The sequence below is a fragment of the Pristis pectinata genome, chromosome 25 (genome assembly GCF_009764475.1).
Source record: "Pristis pectinata isolate sPriPec2 chromosome 25, sPriPec2.1.pri, whole genome shotgun sequence".
NCBI classification, from domain to species: Eukaryota; Metazoa; Chordata; class Chondrichthyes; order Rhinopristiformes; family Pristidae; genus Pristis; species Pristis pectinata.
In genome coordinates this window covers 28,754,377-28,777,729 of record NC_067429.1, presented here as the reverse complement: position 1 = coordinate 28,777,729, position 23,353 = coordinate 28,754,377, and the positions used below count along the sequence as shown (strand labels likewise).

General features: G+C 41.9%; 1 protein-coding gene across 8 annotated transcripts in view; it reads right to left on the bottom strand.

Moving 5' to 3' along the window:
- Nucleotides 1-4,788: 4,788 nt before the first annotated feature.
- tlk2 (tousled-like kinase 2) overlaps nucleotides 4,789-23,353 on the bottom strand; it is a 136,436-nt gene continuing 117,871 nt past the window's right edge. For all 8 annotated transcript variants that reach the window (XM_052038450.1, XM_052038448.1, XM_052038447.1 and 5 more), the window contains one exon: nucleotides 4,789-11,522. In XM_052038450.1, coding sequence (XP_051894410.1) covers nucleotides 11,355-11,522 — 168 coding nt within the window. In that variant the 3' untranslated portion in view covers nucleotides 4,789-11,354. The remainder of the gene's footprint in view (nucleotides 11,523-23,353) is intronic.

Sequence of the window (23,353 nt, the reverse complement as noted above, 5' to 3'; positions counted from 1 at the left end):
AGGATCACAAGAGGCTGCAGACGGTTTTTGACTCAGCCAGCTCCATCACGGGCACAACCCTCCCCACCATCGAGGACATCTTCAAGAGGCGGAGCCTCAAGAAGGCGGCATCCATCACTAAGGACCCTCACCATCCGGTACATGCCCTCTTCTCACCACTACCGTTGGGGAGGAGGTACAGGAGCCTGAAGACCCACACTCATGATATAGGAACAGCTTCTTCCCCTCTGCCATCAGATTTCTGAACAGTCCATGAACACTACTTTGTTATTTCATTTTTCCCCATTATTTTGTAATTTATAGTAATTTTATGTCTCTGCACCGTACTGCTGCCGCAAAACAACAAATTTCATGACATATCGGTCAGTGATTCTGAAGGGAAGGTTGGTGGTCGGAGGAAGTGGAGGTGACATGCCATTAGCAACGATGGAACAAGGAAGTGGGATTCTATGGATCCAGTAAAGAGACAAAAGATAGGACTCATAACCGAAAGCTATCGATGGGAAGTAGTGCGACTGGTGGTTATAATCTGAAGTTGTTGAACTCAGAATTAAATTTGGAAAGCTGTAAAGTGCTAAACGGAAAAATAAAGTGCTTGAAAATTGGGACTATGGAGAAGACAAAGGACAGATAAATCAGCGTGGGCAGAGAATTAAACGGTCTGTGATGTGGGATTCCTGGTCATTGCTGCATTATAACTCTCCCTGCCAGTTAAGAGTCTGTATGACCTGCTCTGCTTTCTGACAAACTTCTTCTGACACAGCAAGATATTTCAGAACAGTCCACAATGCCGTAACACAGACCTTTGAAGAGGTCATTTCTACTTTCCCATTGCAGGAGCACTGCACTTTGTTTCTGAATACCAAGGGTCTCTTTTTCTTTAATTCTATTATAATCGGTAAAATACAACAGAATCAAGGTTGTGTTTGCGACCAGACACCATAAAGGGATATATTTATGTTCTATGTAACCTTCAACCTACATTGGGTGGCCAAGAACATTTCTTTCTTTCACAGGGCAATCCATCTTTGGAACAGGTTGCCAGAAGCAGGTGCTGATTCCACTAATCCCAGCTTGTAGAGAAGCTCTTTATTCGGGATCTTTTCAAAACCCCTCCAATCATTCAGGGAGGAGAGTTTAGCCTAATCTATTAATTTAAGATATCTTTATTAGTCACATGTACATCAAAACACACAGTAAAATACATCTTTTTGCCTAGGGCGTTCTGGGGGCAGCCCGCAAGTGTCGCCACGCTTCCGGCGCCAACACAGCATGCCCACAACTTCCTAACCCGTACGTCTTTGGAATGTGGGAGGAAACCGGAGCACCCGGAGGAAACCCACGCAGACACGGGGAGAACGTACAGATTCCTTACAGATAGTGGCTGGAATTGAACCTGGGTTGCTGGTGCTGTGATAGCGTTACGCTAACCACTACACTAACTTAAAATTGCTTTAAAAAGACAATCTTTTCTGTAACTGTATATACTGCAGATGGACTCTCCAAATAGTCATGCAGTGTATCCCTGACCATTCACTCATTCTGCACCATTACTAATGCCATTATAAATGGGGCTACAGTTACTGGGGTTGTCTTTGTAAAAATAACTGAACCAGTAACCCATTTGAAGTCCAGTGATTAGTCTCATCAAGAACCCTCAGATACACAGCACAGCTTAACCCATTCTCTCCTTTAATTCTTTCCACCAATTACTCTGATGTAGAATGTTGGGAATTTTAGCACTGGAGATGTTTAAATTCATTTTCATCTAAAAGATCAAAGGTCAGAAATGTTATGGCACTCTTCTAACTTGACTCTCAGGTGTCCTTTGTTCAGTTTTGATGCTGGCAAAATGACACCAGTTGTATGTGGAAGGGTTACACAGGTTTTCCACTATATGTACAATCTACAGGAGGGTAGAGAAAAGTGCTAAGTATTGAAGCAGGAGCTTATGCCTCAGAGATACAACTGAAGATTTCTAGGCTTTCATAAGAATGTGAACGCAGAACTGTAACGGTACACGGCAGGATAGCAGGGCAAACAGGTTCACTGTTTATGAAGGAGGAGATATTCCCTTTCCTAGGGAGATCACCAGTTGGACTGGTTGGCAGCAAGAACAGATCCAGCCAGGACTTGATGTCTGATAAACACAAAGTCAAAGGTTGGGTTCAATTCATGGAAAGGAAACAGAGACAAAGCCAGAAGCCAGTGACTAACATTAACGTGACACACTGGCTGCAGCCCGGAGTTCAGATCTCAGCTGTGACCAATGTGTGAACTATGACTTTCTCCGGAGGTCTTAGGAGGTCTCAGCAATACAAAAGGACAGAAAGTCGGCCCTAATGTATCTAAAGTGGAATAGGATACCCAGAAAGAAGCAAGTAGGGGATGGAAATCAGTCAGGATGAGTGAGACTGCACTAGATTATGTGCACTCCAATGTGCAGTGGGATAATCAAAGTGCCCTTGGTAACCTGGTACCTATTAATACACAAAGAAAACACGCCAAATCTGTTTAGTAACGTTTAAAATATCTACAAGCAATTGCTGCAATTCATGTGGAAAATCATTACCAAAACATAAATGTTCAACATGAGATGATAATTCTGATTCAATAAATAACTGCTTGTAAAGCTGAAAATATAATGATTAAGATGGGAGGCTCAGTTGAAGAAATTCATTTTTAAAAAATTTGATAAATAACGTGGATTAGGACACATCAGAAAATAAACACAGAGGTTCGTGTTTGCCTTTGCTTTCCTATGGATCCTCTGGTTTCTTGCCAAATACGCTATTACATGTCTCAAATCTAAACAACTGAATTAACTTGCAGACATAAATGAAAGAAAATGAGCCAAAAAAAGTTATTCAGGGACAGAAGCAGGTTGTTGATACTTGATGTTACTCTTATGATCAGGGATATCCAAACCTTTTGTCTTTTGGAGACCCATTGATGCTAACCACTTAGCCTTGGGACACGTGCAGATTTCAAATCCATCCCATCACTTCTCAGAATATTGATATCACAGATTCTGGTGTTGTTGCTTAGGAACTTGAGTCTGAAATTTCATTGTTAGTAAGTGATTATAGAACATAAGGACTTTATTAGACCACATTACAGGCTTCGACGGCCAAACCATCAGGCCACAGGAATGTGCTGAGTGTGCAAAGTTTACAGCTTCATAATTTACTGCAGGGGTAACTGCATCAATCAAAAGCAAAAATCATCTTTCAGTTTTGGAACATGGGTTTGAATACAGTCCTCACTGATGGAAAAGAAGTCGTCTTTGTTGGTTACGAAGGTCCCAAGTGACATAAACTGGGGCAATCACAATCCATGGTGTGGGTTCAGCAAAGATGTCCCTAGTTTAGCAATAATCACCAAACACATTAGAGGCCACAGGAAGGCAAGTGTAGGAAATTTGAAATAAATCTACATTGGTGGGTCTTTGGATATTAAGAGAATCAAGGGATATGTATGGGGTTTGCGCAGAAAAGTTGCTCCAAGGTAAAAGATCAGCCATGATCATATTTTTTAAAAAAATATATTCATTCAAGAAATGTGGGCTTCACGGGCCGAGCCAGCATTTAATTGTTCATCCCTAGTTACCCTCGGGAAGGCGGTGGTGAGCTGCCTTCTTGAACCATTGCAGTCCTTGCAGTGTCGGTATACCCACAATGCTGTTAAGGAGAGAGTTACAGGATTTTGACCCAGCGACGATAAATATTTCCAAGTCAGGATGGTGTGTGGCTTGGAGGGCAACTTCCAGACTGTGGTGTTCCCTATGCTTTTGCTGTGCTTGGCCTTCTAGCTGGTAGAGGTCATGGGTTTGGAAGGTGCTGTCTAAGGAGTCATGGCGAGTTGCTGCAGTGTATCCTGCAGATGGTGCAAACTGCTGCTGCTGTGTCTTGTGGTGGAGCACGTGAATGGTTGTGGAGTGAATATTGAATAGCCAAGCAGGAGCAAAGGGCCAAATGGCCAACTCTTGCTCCCATTTCTTTCGTTCTTGGTGCAGTTAGACACGAAGCAAATTGCTGGTGTGGGGGAGCTATGATATTCCACTGGGCCAAACCTTGCCCTGATACCTGAAATACCTGATACCTTGCACTGGTACCTGAAATGGAAACAGGCTCATGTTTGTTGAAAACAAATGCATGTCAAGTAGCTTTTTGGCTTTGTTACAACCAGTCTCAGTCATGAGATCAGTTGTGTGTGTTCTGGCCAATATTCATCCCTCAAGCAACATAAGCAGCAGATTATTTGGTCATTGCTGTGCATCGGACTCTGCTGTACACAGACTGAGTGCCATGTTTCCTTCAACAGAACTAAGCAAAGAGAAAGTAACGTTGGCTATAAAGTCCAATGAGGTTTCAAGGTCAAGTAAAACATGAGGGGTGGTGGACTGATACAAATTCACAATCTTCAAAAATTAGCGTTTTCTTCACGTTTTTTGAACCAATTTTTTTTTGTTGTATTTTATTTAACTAGCAAGTGAGCCCCAAGTTACCTTCTTGCATGGCGACACACTGAATGCACAGACCACATGGCAAGTCCATCCATAAAGAGCTTGGCCATGCTGTTGTTTCGGTTTACATTCCCCAATAACCACATTGGAATATTTGGGCTTTGCTTGGACACGTACCTAGAACAGTCATATTTTAACTGCTATGTTACCCAATTCCCAGTCAAAGCAAAAGGACCCAAGGCCCTCCAGGCTACAATTGTATTTCAGAGACAAGAAAATAATATTTTCCAGGACATTAATCTTTTTTTTTATGAGATTCAATTTATTAGCAGATGAATAAAAGAAACAATTTCTACACTTCAGCAGCTATCAATGGACATCTAGCAGTTTGGTATCTGCACAAAGCAATACAATTTATTGAAATATACACAGCAACCCTTGTCAACAGACTGGGTTATTAGCCAAGCATGTATTTCACAGTGACACATACTTACAGGGGCTCCGCGGTACCTTCCTTTTGATTCAAAAGAAAATATCCGTACCGGTTTAACTTCACCCCTTCATTTTATTTCATTTCTTTTGTACATTAAAGTAAAGCTGTTGTCTAGAAGAGGCTCACACAGTTGAAATCAGATTTGTCATCATACCACTACAGTATACAGTTAAATAGAGGCATTTGTACAAATTTCTTTCTTTTTTAAAAAAAACAGAACTGTTGGAAAGAGGAACCACAGGGAGAAATAAGCTGGTCTGAACGTTTACCAAACCAGGAGTTATTCACAGTGTTTTAACTAGCTGCAATGAAAGAAACTGAAAGGAACACTAAAACTCAAATTCCTGCACGCGGAACTGCTGAATGACACTCGGCCACAGAGGGATGCCACCGAGTGATTTAGCTGTGGGATGTAGTGGTTGGAGGGGGGAGGGGGAGAAGGGCAACATGGAAAGGAGAAATTGCCCAAAGATTGCTTGTGTGCAGCACACTAACTGGGATCAACAAAATTCCAAATGGAAAAACTAACTCGCACGTTTAAAGGAATTAACCAAACAGGTTTTTCAATAAATTGATCTGCATTGGAAAACTGTGGGGTTCAAAAAAACTGATTTATCAAAATGTACACTAGGTCACTTTTTTTGTAAAAGCATTTAAGGGAAAAAATCCATCTGATCCAACTTGCTGGAGAGCAACTGAAACGCACCAAAAACTCAGTGTTATGGAGCTGTCACAGAGTGCAGCTAATCCAAATATCACAATTGATACATGAAATGGATCAACTTTTACAACCTGCTAAAGAGTTCTCAAGCTGCAATGAAATTCACTACAAAAGTCATGAATTGAAAGAACATCTAACACTTTTGATATTTATTGGCACATGAACAAGCAGAACTGTTGTTACTATGGAGATCTCCTCCCTTTGAAAATAAGCTCTGATTTGCACATTCAAAAAGGTACAAGATAATGTTTTTTCTGAAGATTTGTTTAAATGCTTGAATTGCAACAACTGCATACCACTTAAGGATTCATCAGAAATATGCTAAATAGCAACTTTCTCTAACGTTTAGGTGAGCGATGATTTCAAGGCTTGGAATGGATTACACACCTTTATAGTTTGGGGTGGGGGGTCAGAAAGAAAAATCTTACACGTGAGGTAAAGTATGAATAATCCTAACCTGGGCTAGCAAGGTGGCTGCTGTTCTGTTCTGCCGATCACCCCCAGAGCAAGACTTATCTGATGAAACTCAAAGGCTGACAAAGATCACTGGCCAAACTATGAACACAGTTAACTAATCTGTATTTAGTATGTGTGAAGATTTCTCAGTGACAGCATGTGACACCACCTCTCCCCAACTCTCTCACAATATCACCTGTTCCCTCCTTCGTCCAGCCTCAGAAAAGGAGCAGCTTGCAAACTTATGCTATTTTCCATTTCTGATGTTGTATTAATTGTCAGATACACTGATGATCAAAACTGTTACTCGCTTCGTTAAAATGTCCATATAATGTTGTTCAACGCAAGAAAAATACTGCAGATGTTCAATACAGACATCACTCCCAGCCAGATCACTCTAAGGCAACTCTCCCTTTTGAGCATTAATATTTGCAGTGCCATTCCTTCTGGGAGAAAAAAAACACACGTCGTTTGTTATGAACTGTTGGTGCTCATTATTCATACTGACAAAACCTGCATTGCCCGTTGGATTAGTGGTCACCGGGCAGAACAAATTTCCCCAAGCAGTTCATCGATGCACTGGATAAAGAAAGCAACTCTTACAGCTTGCGCTGCACTCTCTTGGTCTTTGGACAAGGAGTCAAGATAACACACCTTCACTTGGTCTTTCGACTAAAGGTCAGTACACAGACTCTTCAGAATGCCCCAACCCCAATAGGCAGAACCACTTCTAAACTTGAGAAATTAAAATGCAGCCCCATGAGACTCAGACCAATGACCGCAGTTACAAATTACTCCTCCTGGAAGGGGCTGCTGCTTCAAGACACCACTGTCAACTGCGAACACAGTGCTCTGTGCAAAATAGTCCCTCTGGCTGCATACTACCAAACTTGCTACTGATTTTCACAGCCTCTCCTTCAGGGTAACAACATTTCCAACCATAACATAACCCGTATGTACTCTGATATTTGAAATAAAAGCAGAAAATACTGGAGCCAATTAGCGAAGACATTGCCTGACCTGCTGAGTGTTTCCAGCATTTTGTTTTTATTTCAGGATTTCCAGAATCTGCAGCTTTTTTTGATTTTCATTTACTATTTTCTACTTTTGTTTCAGTACAAACTCAGACAACCATTTGAAAAAAGGAAACCTGAGCAATTTAATCAGTTTTTTGAAACGATTAAAGCAGGTCATCAAATTGCATACCACTGGCATTGAAGTACGAGAACTTGCAACAATCCTTCAACAAAAATCAGTATAAAAGCCAAATTTAAGAAACAGCACACACAACAACTCCAGTGTTGTTAATTCAAGACACTTTAAGTCAGTTGTTAATTCAAGACACTTTAAGTCAGTTGTAAATTTTGGGCTGGTTACTGCACATCAACAACTGATTGACTGCATTTTCCTTCCATTCAGAGACCAAATAATGGTTACGCACAAGAATACTGCTTCTAAATCTGAAGCTAGCTTTAGACTTACTGATAACATTTTCTATTTTGTTTTACTCAGCCAATTTGCAAGTAACACTTCAACCCCCATTGCTTTTCTCATCCTTGATATTATGGGATCATTGCCTTTGAAAGGACAGCACCTAATGACAAAATATCCCAATTTCTAGACGGACGAAAATAAAAAAAAATACACTTCTGTGGTACTAGAACTTTTGGGGAGAGGAGGTGCAGAAATAGGAGCACATTTCATTAATTGATCCAAATTAATTTAACCTAATTCCACCGGTTAAATAAAGACTTTTCAACAGCTGTTAGCGATGACATTTCAAGAATTTCCTTAAAATTGAGAAGATGCTCTCGGATATTAAAACTTTGTTTTCCAGTGAATCTTAAGTCTAGTACTCACAAGCAATTATTTACTATTTTTGGAAAAAAGTGCATACGAGATGAATCCCTAAAAGGCGTTGACCAGTTTCAATATCTGATCATTTGCAATGTTAACATTCTGCTTTCTTTTCAGGACTGCTCAATAGGAGGAAATATCACTTGATGCAAAATCCTTTCACGCGAGGTACCGGGCTACTCTGCCGAGTTTTTGAAAAACTGCACTTCCCCCGCACCTATATCATGAAGCAGATGCTACCACACTGTTTTGTCAGATCACTATCTGAATTCCCTGCACATTTTCCAGAGTTAGCTGCAATTTAGTTTTGCTACTGAACCACAGTTTCATCAACATTTGCTTCTTTTCTCAACTGAAATCAAAGCCAACTCAGAAAGTGCAACCTTCTCACTTTAACTCATTCTGAAAACATCATGAAATCACGCAGTTTTAATAAAAGATCAAGAATGCAAAACAAAATATTAGAAGTAATGTTTTGTTTTGCATTCTTGATCTTTTATCATTTTGGTCAAATCCACCATATTGATAAAAGGAGGCTCCATAAGGAAATGGGAGGGGAAAGAGCAAAATGATACCAGGTGATGAAGACACATTTTGTGCTTGGCAACCCACTGGTTAGTTCATGAGCTCCACAAATTTATTAATCAAATGTTCTAGTGGGGGTGCAGGATGAACAATAATGTACTACTTGAGAAAAGGGACAAACAGCACACTTGCAATGTAACGAACAACACAGGCAGTCAGAGGGAAAAAGCACGAAGGCAAGTGAATTGCAAATTAAAGAAAGATGGATAGGCATGACAAGAGAGCTAGAGATGAGGCTCGAGAGCGATGAGGGAGCAAAAGAGAGCAAGAAAGGGAGTGTGCAAGTGAGCAAGGAAAAGAGAAAGAGAGCAAGAAAGAGAGAGGGAGAGGGGGAGGGAGGAGTGGAATATAGCTCTTCCCTCCAGCCCCACTCAGGATCAACACCTCCTACATACAAGTGCACAATTTGCTCACTGCTGTACAGTGTTTGCACTGTACAGTAAATAAAGTATGATTTAGTGTATTTTGCAAACATGCCCTCTACCCAGAGAGCTACAGAAATATTTAGGTGTGAAGATCAACCCCTGAATCAGATGTTCTGGGTAGTATTGGTTTAATAAACTTGCTGTGGTCACAAAATGTTATGAAGGCAAGATTAAGGTCGATTCAAAAATTGGAATTTTTTTTTTAAACAGTACTTGTGATCCTTCATTTTTATTACTCCCTAATTTTAAATGAAGCCTCCCAAAACACCCTCAAGATGGATGAAACCACTAGCAGTGTGAGGAGTATTCTTTTTAAAAAGTCTTCGAGCTGTGTTAATAATGGGATATTTTATGCAAGGATACAGGATGGAGGTCATGGAGTACCTACATTGGAAGTCCAGATCCCCTTCTCCATTATTAAGTTTAAGATTTTAAGATGTCCCCGCTAGTCTCCGTATCTTTTGTTTATACTGGACTTGGATTAGAGGATTTGACTGTTAAATATAGGAAGCTGAAATATCTTTGGGTGAAGCCCAATGATGATGAGGATCGGGACTATCTGGCCAATAACATGTAACTGGTGGGGCACTGAGTTTGAGCCCTGGGCTCAGTGTATATAATACACCAACACCCTGATCGTGCTTATACTTCAATAAAGTATACTTTACTAAAAGCAAAGACAAAGAATTTTTTTTAAATTTAGAAACTACTCAAATAAAAGACTGGGCATCACAACACAAGCCAAATGTGTTCCCTCTGAGCTGTAACATTCAGAGTAGCTGTTGCCACATTTTAATTTTATGCTGCAAGTTATTTTTTTAAAATCAGAGATTCACACTTTTGGTTCCCCTTCCTCAAGTTCAGAGTAAAAAGAAATATTCAGCATTATATTGTGGAATATACTCAGAAATGTATTGTCAGACTATTGTGGATAGGAGGCAAGGATTTTAAATACATCTGACCAATTACATTCAACCATTGCCCCAGTATGGGGTCTGATAAGATTTCACCAAACTCTGACCAACAACTCAGAGCTATGTAGTTATCAGTTTAACTGTTATTTGGTTACTCAACAACTGGTCAATGCATTTGTGGGAAAGGATACTATGCTGCCAATTAATAAATTAGCATTTGTTGTTCAGAGTTAGACCACTCAGCATTTTATTTTAAAAAATATCCACTAATCTTGAACCATTAACAAACAAACCCTGAAAGGCTTACTACTTAAAAAGGTAATACAACTAGTCTTGTTAAAGTCAGACATCTGCTTTTCCTCAGTTACTTTCCCCCACCCCACCCCCCCCGCCCCCCAAATATAAATAATTCAGGTGAAAACCAATGCTTGACCACAAAGAGTGTGCTCCTCTCCTGTACTGAACGCACTAAACAAGTTGGGAACCAACATATGCATCTTCTGAAAGAAAGATCAGCAAAAACTGGAGAAGGGCATGGGTGAACAAGAGGGATATTAAAAAACACTGCAAAGATGTAAAAGAGAAAAACTGAAAAAGCAGATGTCTGCACGGCAAAGTATTTATTTTGCTGCAGATCCTTCAAAGTCTTAGTGTTGTTTGTGTCTCAACTATATCCACCCAAGCAGAAAATAAAGTACCACAGGAAGAACAGTGGAAGAAAAAGCAGCATAGAAAAAGCGTCGGAAACTAGAACTGAAAGGAAATGGAGAGAGGTGTGTGTGTGTGTGTGTGTGTGTGTGTGTGCGCGCGCGAGTGAGATGGGAGGGAGCAGTGGGCAAGGGAGAAAGAGAAAAGGTTTTTTTTAAAAAGACCAATAGAACTGTATTCAATAACAAACTCAAAGAACACCACTGCCACCAACAGGCAGTCTCAAAAACTGTGGAGCAGTCCAATCCCCAGTGTGTCGCTTATGCTCAACCCGAAGTCCCCTTTCCCAATTTGTATTATTTGGTGTGGGGAATTGGGTAGGTGATGGGTGGATGTGGGGGATGGGATGGGAGTGGGTGTAGAGGAAGGACATTTAAAAAGTAAACCCCCCCCCCCCCCCCTCCATCTTGTTCACTCTCTTCCAGCACAAAGCCACTTTCAGTTCAAGGTTGTGCTACTGCCAAGGGACATGGGAGCGGGATGCAGATTCTCATCATTGTCCTTTTCATTAGCAGCCACCAGTTATGGTCCGTGATTCGTAGCCTCTGACATCGCCTCCTTGCTTTCTGCCTGGATCAACGCAGTCTCTGTCCATCTCTCTTCGGAGAATCCGCGAGGACGTTCTTCCCCACAGGTGGACATACGGAGAAAACACCTGGTACAAATCATCACCAGCACGGATTCTGTACTCCTTTTCTTCAACGTACTATCACGTGGATAGTCTGCATGCTCAGTTTGAAGTGCTGTTACTTGATGATCCAGATGTTGATGCGACTACACCTGGACTGGTACTGGACACTGACTTCCTAATATGAGGCATCAAGTATGGGTCACTGGCAAGTTGTTGAACATCTATCCGGTCCTCCTTACGATATGCCAGACAGCGACGGATAAATGCCTGCAGCAGAATAAGGGAACGATTAGTTTCTGCAAATGCAATAAAAGTACAGAATTGTCTCCATACGAGTACCTGGTGAATGTAATACTGGCAGGAATGTACGTCAAAAATGGCTAACAATATTTTTTTTTGAAGTATCGAGTTTAGTGCCAAGGAACTAAATAAACTTATAGTAACTTGAACAACTAGATGAAGAGCCAATCATTTGGGATTGTTGAAAAGCAAGGAAATACTGCTCATGAAACCTGAATGTCACTCTGCAGAAAGTGGCTATTAGAGGCATAGAGTAATACAGCACGGATACAGGCCCTTCAGCCCAACGAGTCCATGCCGACCAAGTTAGCCACCCAGCTAGTCCCAATTTCCTGCATTCAGCCCATATCCCTCTAAGCCCCGCCCCTCCAGGTACCTATCCAAGTGCTTGTTAAATGATGCTATTGTACCTGCCTCAACCACTTCCTCTGGCAGCTCGATCCATATGCTGCATGAAAAAGTTGCCCCTCAGGTCCCTTTTAAACCTTTCCCCCCTCACCCTAAATCTATGCCCCCTAGTCTTGGACCCCCCCTACCCTTAGGAAAAGACTGTTACCATCCACTTTATCTATGCCTCTCATAATTTTAAACACTTCTATAAAGGTCGCCCCCCTCATTCTCCTGCATTCCAAGGAAGACCTTGCCTGGGCAACTTCTTCCTCTAATTCAGGCCCTCTAGTCCTGGCAACATCCTCGTAAATCTCTGCACTCTTTCCAATTTAACCATGACTTTTCTGTAACAGGGTGACCAAAACTGTATACTCCAAATGTGGTCTCACCAATGACTTATACAACTAGAACATAACGTCCCAGTTCCTATACTCAGTGCCCTGACTGATGAAGATCAGTGTGCCAAATGCCTTTTTCACCACCCTGTCTACCTGTGACGCTGCTTTCAGCAAACTATACACTAGTACTCCTTGGTCCCTCTGTTCCATTACACTCCCTAGTGCCCTACCATTCATAGTACAAGTCCTACGCTGGTTTGACTTTCCAAAATGCATTATCTCACACCTATCTGTATTGAAATCCATTTGCCACTCCTCAGCCACTTCCCCAACTGATCAAGAATCCCCCGTAATCTTCTTCACTATCAACACCTCCTAATTCCGTGTCATCCACAAACTTACTGATCAAGCCTTGTGCATTCGCATCCAAATCACTTATATGAGTAACGAATAACAAGGGTCCCAACGTCGACCCCTGCGGCACACCACTAGTCATCGGCCTCCATTCAGAGAAACAACCCTCAATCACCATCCTCTGCTTCCTACCTCCGAGCCAATTTTGAATCCACCTAACTAGCTCTCCCTGGATTCCATGGGACCTAACCTTCCAGACCAGCCTATCATGTGGGACCTTGTCGAAGGCCTTGCTAAAGTCCAAATAGACAACATCCACTGCCCACCCCTCATCCACCTTTTTGGTTACCTCTTCAAAAAAAAACTCTAAAAGGTTCGTCAAGCATGACTTTCCACGCATAAAGCCATGCTGACTCCTCCTAATCAGACTTTAAATGCTGGTAGATCTTGTCCCTCAGAATTCCTTCCAGTAACTTCCCCACCACTAATGTCAGGCTGACCAGCCTATAATTCCCTGGTTTGTCCTTGTTACCCTTCTTAAATAATGGAACATTAGCCACTTTCCATTCTTTGGGAACTTCACCAGTGGCTAACGATGAAGTAAATATCTCCACAAGGGCCTCTGCAATTTCTCCTCTAGCCTCCCACAAAGTCCGAGGATGCACTCGGTCAGGCCCTAGGGATTTATCCACCCAAATGTGCTGCAAGGCTGCACATACCTCCTCCCTGGTAATATGAATTCCCTCCTAAACATCTCCACTTGTTTCCTTTATCTCTTGAGCAAACATGATCTTCTCCTCAGTAAACACCGAGAAGAAATATTTGTTAAAAATGCCACCCTCCTCCTGTAGATAGGGAGATAATCATTGCCCATCAGCAGCTCTCTGAAAATTATCACTTTGTCCCACCTCCATCCCTGACCAAATCCTTTCTCAACCGTGGTTGCTTCAAGTCATTTATACAAGTAGATCTCTCATATTGCTTACAGCTAATTAGGCAATAAAATGCATTAAAGAAATATAGAACATGTCATAGTTTAAATAAATTTTCAGTATGGTAAATCCAGAAACGCAGGGATTAAGGATAGAGAGTGGGATTATTAGAAGGACAGGACTGAGGAAGAACAAAGGTGATTTATTAAATAAGAAGATAAAGTCTGCAAATAAAGAGAGACAATAGGAAAAATTGATAAAAGTAAAAAACTACAGTGCATCCCTGCATTATGCATTCTTAGAAAACTGTCCATATTGTAATTTTCCATAATGCGAACCCTCGACAAAAGTTGGTAAAAATGTGTTTCTTTCACATTCTGTATTTAGTTATTTTTCCCCCCACTTAAATTCTGTTAGAGCCAATTTTTATTCTGTATCTCAGATTTTTGGTAGTGATTTGTGAATTCTGCAAGAGCGAATTTCCGTTACCCGAACTGTAGTAATGCAGGGTATACGGTACTAGAGGGAGGGTGAGTATATGCACAGAGCTCAAGGGAGGGGGTAGGAGGAGGGGAGTGTGCAAGCATGGTTCAAACTGGAGAGGGAGATTACACGTGCAGGGCTTGAATGGAGAAAGAGCACGCAGAAGCTCGAGCGGTAACAAGGGAGTTGGCGCCACAATCAAGACCAAGTGTGAAGTCAGGCCAAGGAAAGCATAATTGAGTGTCAATTAGAGGCTGCACAGGAGAATTTGGAGGCAAGGAGCTGTGGCAGGGTACAAGAGGAAGGAAGGGGAGTGAACTGGTTACACAAGTGTTAATGTAGATTTAACACTGATCCTTGTATGACTGTCACAGCTTTATTCCCCCCACAGTCTCCATCTCACGGACAAAACAGTACCTGCCTCCCCACCGTGAAGACTGCCTGCTGTGTGTCTGTTCTGTGGCAGGTGCAATTTGTGCTCAAGGGGTTTTAGAAATGTAATGTCTTTGGAGAAGCAGGGTCTGGACACTGAGGACAGATGGTTGAACCAGCCATTGCAGCAAAGGAACAGTGGCTACGAGGGGAGGCAGATTTTGACACTTGAAAACAGTGATTGTCCCATTTTGTCACTGTAGAAGTTGTCAGGTTCTTTACTGGCAGCGATTAAATTGACAGGACACATTCAAGATGTTTAATATATAGATTAAAAAACGATGTTGTGGACTGTCCATTATTTATAATTACGTTCTGAAAATCATGCATTAAACATAGAACAGTACAACATAGGATCAGGGCCTTTGGCCCACGATGTTGTACCGAGCTAATTAAACTAGTAATTAAAAGCCTACCAAACTAGTCCCTTCTGCCTGCAAATGGTCCATATCCCTTCCATTCTCTGCACATTCATGTGCCTACCTAAGAGCCTCTTAAATGCCTCTATCGTATTTGCCTCCATTACCACCCCTGGTAGCACATTCCAAGCGCCCACCACTCTCTGGGGACAAAACTTGCCCCACACATCTCCTTTGAACTTACCCCCTCTCACCTTAAATGCATGCATGCCCTCTAGTATCAGGCATTTCAATCCTGGGAAGATACTGGCTGCCTACTCTGTCTATGCCTCACATATTCTTATAAACTTCTATTCAGTCTCCCCTCAGCTTCCGCTGCTCCAGAGAAAACAACGCAAGTTTGTCCAAACTCTCCTCATAGTACCTTCCCTCTAATCCAGGCAGCATCCTGGTAAACCTCTTCTGCACCCTCTCCAAAACCTCCACATCCCTCCTCTAATGAGGCGACCAGAACTGAATACTCCAGATACGGCCACATCAGAGTTTTATAAAGCTGCAACGCAACTTCCTGACTCAAACTCAATACCTTGACTAATAAAGGCAAGCATGCGATATGCCTTCTTTACTACCCTGCATCCACTTTCAGGGAGCTATGGACTTGGACCCCAAGATCCCTCTGTACATCAACACTGTTAAGAGTCCTTCCATTAACTGTGTCCTGTCCCTTTACATTTGATGTCCCAAAGTGCAACAACTCCCACTTGGCCAGATTAAACTCCACCAGCCACTTCTCTGCCCATATCTTGTATCTGCAACTGATTTAATCCCACCGTATCCTTTGGCAGTCTTCTACACTATCCACAATGCCACCGATCTTTGTATCATCTGTAACTTACTAACCCACCCATGTTTTCATTTAAGTCATTTATATACATCACAAACAGCAGAGGTCATAGTGTGGATCACTGCAGAACACCAGTAGTCACAGACCTCCAGCTAGAATAAGTCCCAATGACCACTACCCTCTTTCTTCTATGGGCAAGTCAATTCAGAATCCAAACAGCCAAGTCACCGTGGATCCCACGCATCTCAATCTTCTGGATGAGCCTTACAATCCATGTAGACAACATCCACAGCTCTACCCTCAATCACTTTTGTCACCTCCTCAAAAATAATCAAGTTAGTAAGACAAGACTTGCCCCACAAAGCCATGCTGACTGTCCCTAATCAAGCTATATCTCCAAATGCTCATAAATCTTATCCCTAAGAGTCCTCTCCAATAACTTCCCTACTACTGATGTGAGACTCACCGGTCTATAATTTCCAGGATTAGCCCTATTTCCCTTCTTAAACAACGGAACATTAGCTACTTGTCTGTAGCTAGAGAGGACACAAAGATCTTGGCCAAGGCTCCAGAAATCTTATCTCTTGCCTCTCTCAATAACTTGGGGTATATTCCATCAGACCCTGGGTATTTATCCACTTTAATGTGCTTCAAGAGACCCAACACCACCTCTTCCTTCATCTCAAAATGCCCTAGCGTATTAGTACGCTCCACAATGATCTCACTATCCTCCACTACCTTCTCCTTGGTAAATACCGACACAAAGTATTCACTTAGGACCTTGCCCACATAGAACCATAGAAAACTACAGCACAGAAAACAGGCCATTCGGCCCTTCTAGTCTGTGCCGAAACATTATTCTGCTAGTCCCATCTACCTGCCCCCAGCCCATACCCCTCCAGACATCCTCCACCTCCAAGCGCATGTTCCCTCCTTTATCCTTGAGTGGTCCTACCATTTCCCAAGTTAAAGATGAAATTAACCAATTTCATCTTGTAACAATTTCTTATTTGTGGCTTTTGCATATCTGTTGTACTTCCTTTACAGCTTTTCGGTTTTCTTTATTGTCCAATTATCAATTAGTTTACTACAATTTAAAGTTTGCTTAGGAAATCTTTTATGAATTTACATATTTTTAAAAAACCAAGGCCAATTCTGTAGCAGTTATGTCAACCACTCTCTCTTCAGTGCAAGTTGGCTGATAAAATCCATTAAAACACCTTCATTCACAAAACCTTGATCAGAAATACCAGGTAGCCAATGCTAGCACCACAGTACATCGTCTAGGCTTTCATCCCATTAAAGATTTTGTTGGGCAGTATTTCCATTGAACCTCTGTGAATAGAACCTGGACAACCTGATGATCTAAAGAGAACAAGCCAGGACAGGTCCACCATTACCAATCTGTTTCTGTTGTAGGTGTCTCCAGGGTTGAGTTTAATCAGTTGCTCTCTGGAGGTCTGCTCAGCTGTTTGCTTCAAGAAACGACAATAGTCTCCCACTGTCCTGTACTTCCCAGTGCAAAACTGTCTCATGACCTGCAGTTCTATATGCACTCATTGAATTTCACCAAAGAGGAACATGATGGTTCTCGGCAAGACAGCTTTTGGTTCAGTTCCCTAATCTGTTTTACTCCACAAAAGATAAACTCTACAGAAAACCCAGTTGAACTTGCACCAAGATCCTTTATTTATACAAAAAAAGGACATGCATTCCAGCCAACTTATGTAACGTAGATAAAGTCGAAATAAGAATGACCAGTTTATATGCAGCACATATAAACCAATGATTTTTGTGGGTCAATGCAGCGCTAACCTTTCCAAGTTCAAATAAGGCACCAAGCTATCATTGTTCAGATGATCCAGCTTTAAAGGGCATAGGTTATTGCTCTTTGCATCTTTTATGCCATGACAAATCTTTCTGGTGCCAGCACCAATTCTGAAAAAATCTTGCTATGGAAACATTTGTCAGTGCCAAGCTGCAGAAGGACCAGATATTGGCCCTTCTTTGTACAGAGCTACCATCAATATTTTATTTGAATCGTCACTCTGCCCAAACATAACTGATATGTTATGAGAATCTGCTCCTTTCCTCGCAGATTTTAATTTAAAACAAACACATGCTGGGAAAAAAAAGAAAAAAAATTGGACCAAATTGCTTTCTTCTGTCCAATAAATTTCAATGTTTAAATTCACTTATGCCCTAATCACTTTCATGGAGGAAGAATAAATTACTGAATCCTGGACCATAACCCATACAAATCACCAAAACTATTGTTACACATTACACAACCAGCCAGTTTTATCTCTACTAATCCAGGTCTAACCTTCAAACCCATCATCACATTCACCTCATCTCAGTATGGTTAAAATTTATAAAAAACAATTATTATGTCAAAAAAAGAACTATTGTGTATACTGATCCAGATACCCTAGAGCATTATAAACAGGTAGAGTGGATTATACTTAATGTGGTTTGCCACACATAGTCTTTTAATAAGTCTATGCAAGATTTAATTCCCAAAAAACTGCCTGGATTAGTTATGTCTGGGTTCCAACTAGAATAATGCATCAAAAAGTACTAAAGAGATAAATAAATATCACGCTGCAGAAATTTTGGCACAGATTTATGCAGTGAAACTTTGCAGAAATCTGTACAATTTCAGATGTGGCATTTGAACTGGCAGGCACGGTAGCATAGTGGTTAGCATAATGCTTTACAGTGCCAGTGACCCGGGTTCAAATCCGGCCACTGTCTGTAAGGAGTTTGTATGTTCTCCCAGTGTCTGTGTGGGTTTCCTCCGGGTTCTCCGGTTTCCTCCCACATTCCAAAGACATACAGGTTAGGAGGTTATGGGCATGCTATGTTGGCGCCGGAAGCGCGGCGACACTTGCGGGCTGCCCCCCCAAAAATCACTACGCAAAAGATGTACTTCACTGTGTGTTTCGATGTACACATGACTAATAAAGATCTTATCTGATCTTAACTACCTGACCAGAGTACAATATTATAACAGCGGGATCTCGCAAAACAGTAAAAATCGATCAAGACCATGTAACAAACCAACCCATAGTTAATCTTCGAGATGATTAGTATAACCCAACCATGTTGAAGACAACATCAAAAAAAAGTTAATGTGCAAATTTAGAATATAATGAAATGGCAGTGGGCTTTGTGACCTTGTACTTTGTTCTGCCAATGTCATGACTGATCCTGTAGCTCAGGTTTACTTTGCTGCCACCTAACACATCATTTGATTCTCTTAATTTACAAGACTCTTATCAATGTACTAAACATATTCAGCAACTGAGATCCACAGAGAATTCCAAAGACCTATTGAATAAAACAGAGATTCTTCTCTTCTCATTCCTAAATCTGAACCTTAATCCTGAGACATTACTCCCTAGTTTAACACTCCACAGCCTGGGGAAACAGTCCATCAACATTTACTCTTTTTCAATGAGATCTCTCTTATCCTTTGAACTCCAGTGAGTATAGGGCAACATTACTCAATTACCCCTCAGAGTAACCAATTAATCTTAGGATCCAATCTAGTGCATTAACACTGCACCATATAGCCTTCCTTTGGTACAAAGGCTCCAGATGTGGTTATAAAGCCCTATACAAATGCAGAAAAAAACTTACTCTTGTACTTCAACCCATTTGTAATTAAGGGCATCAAAACATTTGCCTTCTAAACTGGTAAGTTTAGCTGTAGGCTCATTGTATATTTTTTATACCGTTGAAAAAAGCTCATTTTATTTTAATGCATGTCCCACACTAATGTATATTCTTCCTTTTCACTCATTATCAATGTTTGCTCATCCATTGCTGCTTCCCCAAACTGTTCTCAGTTTACTCTACACTACTGGCATTTGAGTCAAGAGTTGCACAGCACAGAGGGAGGCCCTTCGGCCCAACTCATCCATGCCAACGGTGATGCCCGTTTACACTAATCCCATATGCCCGCATTAGGCTCGATTCCCTCTACTCACTTCCTATCCAAGTACCTGTCCAAATGCCATTTATATCTTGTAATTGTATCTGCATTGTTGATCAGGACGCAAGCAAAGTGTTTTGAAATGATTCTTGAAATTCAATTATATTGATCTCAAATGATCTTTTGTTCATTCCATAAATATAAACTTCCTCACCATCACCATTGGGACCCACGAATATAAGGAGGAATTTGAACCTTGCCTAAATGACGTTGACCCCTCTTCCTCACTTTGGGAAATCAGAGCACCAGGCTGTGCTCCTTCTCCCTACATACAAAGAGAAACTGAAACGGGAGGATCCGGTACAGAGAGTCGTGCAGTGCTGGTCTGAGGAAGCAGATGAGCTCCTACGTGACTGCTTTGAGACAGTGGACTGGTCCATGTTCAAAGACTCAGCTGCCAGCCTTGATGAGTATGCCACCACCATCACAGACTTTATCAGCAAGTGTGTTGAGGACTGTGTACCAAAGAGGTCAATATGGGTGTTCCCAAACAGGAAACCATGGATGAACCAGGAGATCCACTCCCTACTGAAGTCGAGGACTGCTGCACACAAATCTGGTGATCCTGATCTGTACAAGAAATTGAGATATGACCTTTGGAAAGCTATCAGGGATGCCAAGAGGCAATACCGACTCAAAATAGAATCCCAGACCAGCCGTCAGTTATGGCAGGGTTTACATGCCATAACAGGCTACAAGACGAAGTCGGGCTGCATAGTTAACAACAGCGCATCCCTTCCTGATGAAACCATAGAAAACTACAGCACAGAAAACAGGCCATTCGGCCCTTCTAACGCATTCTATGTGCATTTTGAACAGAAGGGAAGTGGATTGTCACCACCCACCCTGACAGCCTCCAATGCAACTGAGCCCGTAGTCACTGTTGAGGATGTAAGATCAGTCTTCCGGAGAGTGAACACGAGGAAAGCATCTGGCCCAGATGGTGTCCCTGGCCGTGTGCTCAGATCTTGTGCTGATCAGCTGGCAGAAGTACTTGCGGACATACTTAACCTCTCCCTGCTTCAATCTCATGTTCCCATTTGTTTTAAGAAGACCACTATCATCCCAGTACCGAAGAAAAGCAAGGTAACATGCCTCACTGACTACCGACCAGTGGCTCTGACATCCACCATCATGAAGTGCTTTGAGAGGCTGGTCGTGGCACACATCAACTCCAGCCTCCCAGACAATCTCGACCCACTGCAATTCACCTATCGCCAAAACAGGTCTACAGCGGATGCCATCTCCCTGGCCCTACACTCAGCTCTGGAGCATCTGGACAGTAAAGACACCTACCTTAGACTATTGTTTATTGACTACAGCTCTGCCTTCAATACAGTAATGCCAAGCAAACTTGTCACCAAACTCTGAGACCTAGGACTCAACACCTCCCTCTGTATCTGGATCCTTGACTTTCTAACCAACAGACTGCAATCAGTGAGGATAGGCAGCAATACCTCCGGCACGACTATTCTCAACACTGGTGCCCCACAAGGCTGCGTCCTCAGCCCTCTACTCTACTCCCTATACACTCATGACTCTGTGGCCAGATTCTGCTCTAACTCCATCTACAAGTTTGCAGATGACACCACCGTTGTAGGCCGTATCTCAAACAGCAATGAGTCACAGTACAGGAAGGAGATAGAGAGCTTAGTGGAATGGTGTCATGACAACAACCTTTCCCTCAATGTCAACAAAACAAAAGAGCTGGTCATTGACTTCAGGAAAGGGGGCAGTGTACATGCACCTGTCTACATAAATGGTGCTGAGGTCGAGAGGGTTGAGAGCTTCAAGTTCCTGGGAGTGAATATCACCAACAGCCTGTCCTGGTCAAATCACGTAGATGCCACAGCCAAGAAAGCTCACCAGTGCCTCTACTTCCTCAGGAGGCTAAAGAAATTCGCTTTGTCCCCTTTGACACTCATCAACTTTTATCGATGCACCACAGAGAGCATCCTATCTGGACGTATCACGGCTTGGTACAGCAACTGCTCTGCCCAGGACCACAAGAGACTGCAGAGAGTTGTGGATGCAGCCCAGCGCATCACGGACACCAGCCTCCCCTCCTTGGACTGTCTTTACCTTTCGTTGTCTTGGTGAAGCAGCCAGCATAATCAAAGATCCCACCCACCCGGGACATTCTCTCTTTTCCCCTCTTCCATCAGGTAGAAGATACAGGAGCCTGAGGGCACATACCACCAGACTTAAAGACAGCTTCTATCCCATGGTGATAGGACTATTGAATGGTTGCCTTATAGGATGAGATGGACTATGACCTCATGATCTGCCTTATGGTGACCTTGCACCTTATTGCACTGCACTTTCTCTGTAGCTGTGACACTTTACTCAGTACTGTTATTGTTTTTCCCTGTACTACATCAATGCACTCTGTACTAACCCAATGTAACTGCACTGTGTAATGAATTGACCTGTACGATCGGTATGCAAGATAAGTTTTTCCACTGTACCTGGGTACAAGTGACAATAATAAACCAATACCAATACTTTGAATCTTGCTAACTGATGCCTCTAGCACAAGGACAGGACTGAGGATTGGGCTAAGCATATATAAACGGCTACCTACAGGAAATTTTTCCCTTTCAATTAAAATGAAACCAGATTGTTCAATAAAGTTGATCAGTTAGTGTTTTAAAGGTAAGAGTGGAATGAGCATACAAAGATATTAACACTTTATTAGGGAAAACCAAATACTGCAGGAATACACCTTGGAAGCTGACAAACTGAGAGAAAACATTTTATGGTTATTTCACTTACACCACAGACTCCCCATTGCCATAGCAGACATACCCAAATGATCAGCTAGAACACACAGGGATGCCAATATTCAACTAAAAACCACAAAGGTCATCCCTTCAACTAACTCTCTTTACCTGCTACTGCATCTCCTGACTGGATTGTTATTCTGTGCTTCCTTCTGGAAATGAATATGCCTGAGTGTCAATAAATAAGATCTACTAAGACACGTGAAAGATGATGCCTCCAACTGAATAATCACAACTTGCAATGAAATATTTACGAAAGCTACAATTCTGACATTTTCTAAATTTATCTTGGAGATAAGTGATAAATTTATCCTGGCTAGAAATGGCCTTTTACTGGCCACTTCTAGTTGCCATTGTGTTGACACTGGGCCTACTTGAATTGCTGCAATCTGTGTGGTAAATCAATGATTTCAACAGGAACTTTAGGGAACCTGAACCAGAGATGAGGCAGCAACCGAATTCAAGGTAGATTTGCAGTTTCAGTTACATATGTCCAAAAGTTAAATGCCCGATTAACTACTTGGCCTTGCGTAACAGCTAGATAACAAGACTGACATTTTTCTTGGAGGCAAATATCGGGAAAATAGAGTCTCTGCAGAGAAGCCTTTCTCTTCACCCACCACCAGACATCTTCTTCTCTCCCCTCATCAGGGAACAGCCACTGTCAGTTTTTTAAAAAAAAATGTCAATCCTACACCCAGCTATTGAGGGTGGTGCAGGAGATGCACACAACTGATTCTGCTTTGTAGGGAAAAAAAGGGTCATTGCCTAGAAGATCACAAACACACACATCCCATGACATCAAGGCTGAAGATACTTCCAGCAACTGCAACAAAACTGTTGGTTGAATTTAAAATTGGTTATTTAGTGAATAAAATAAAAT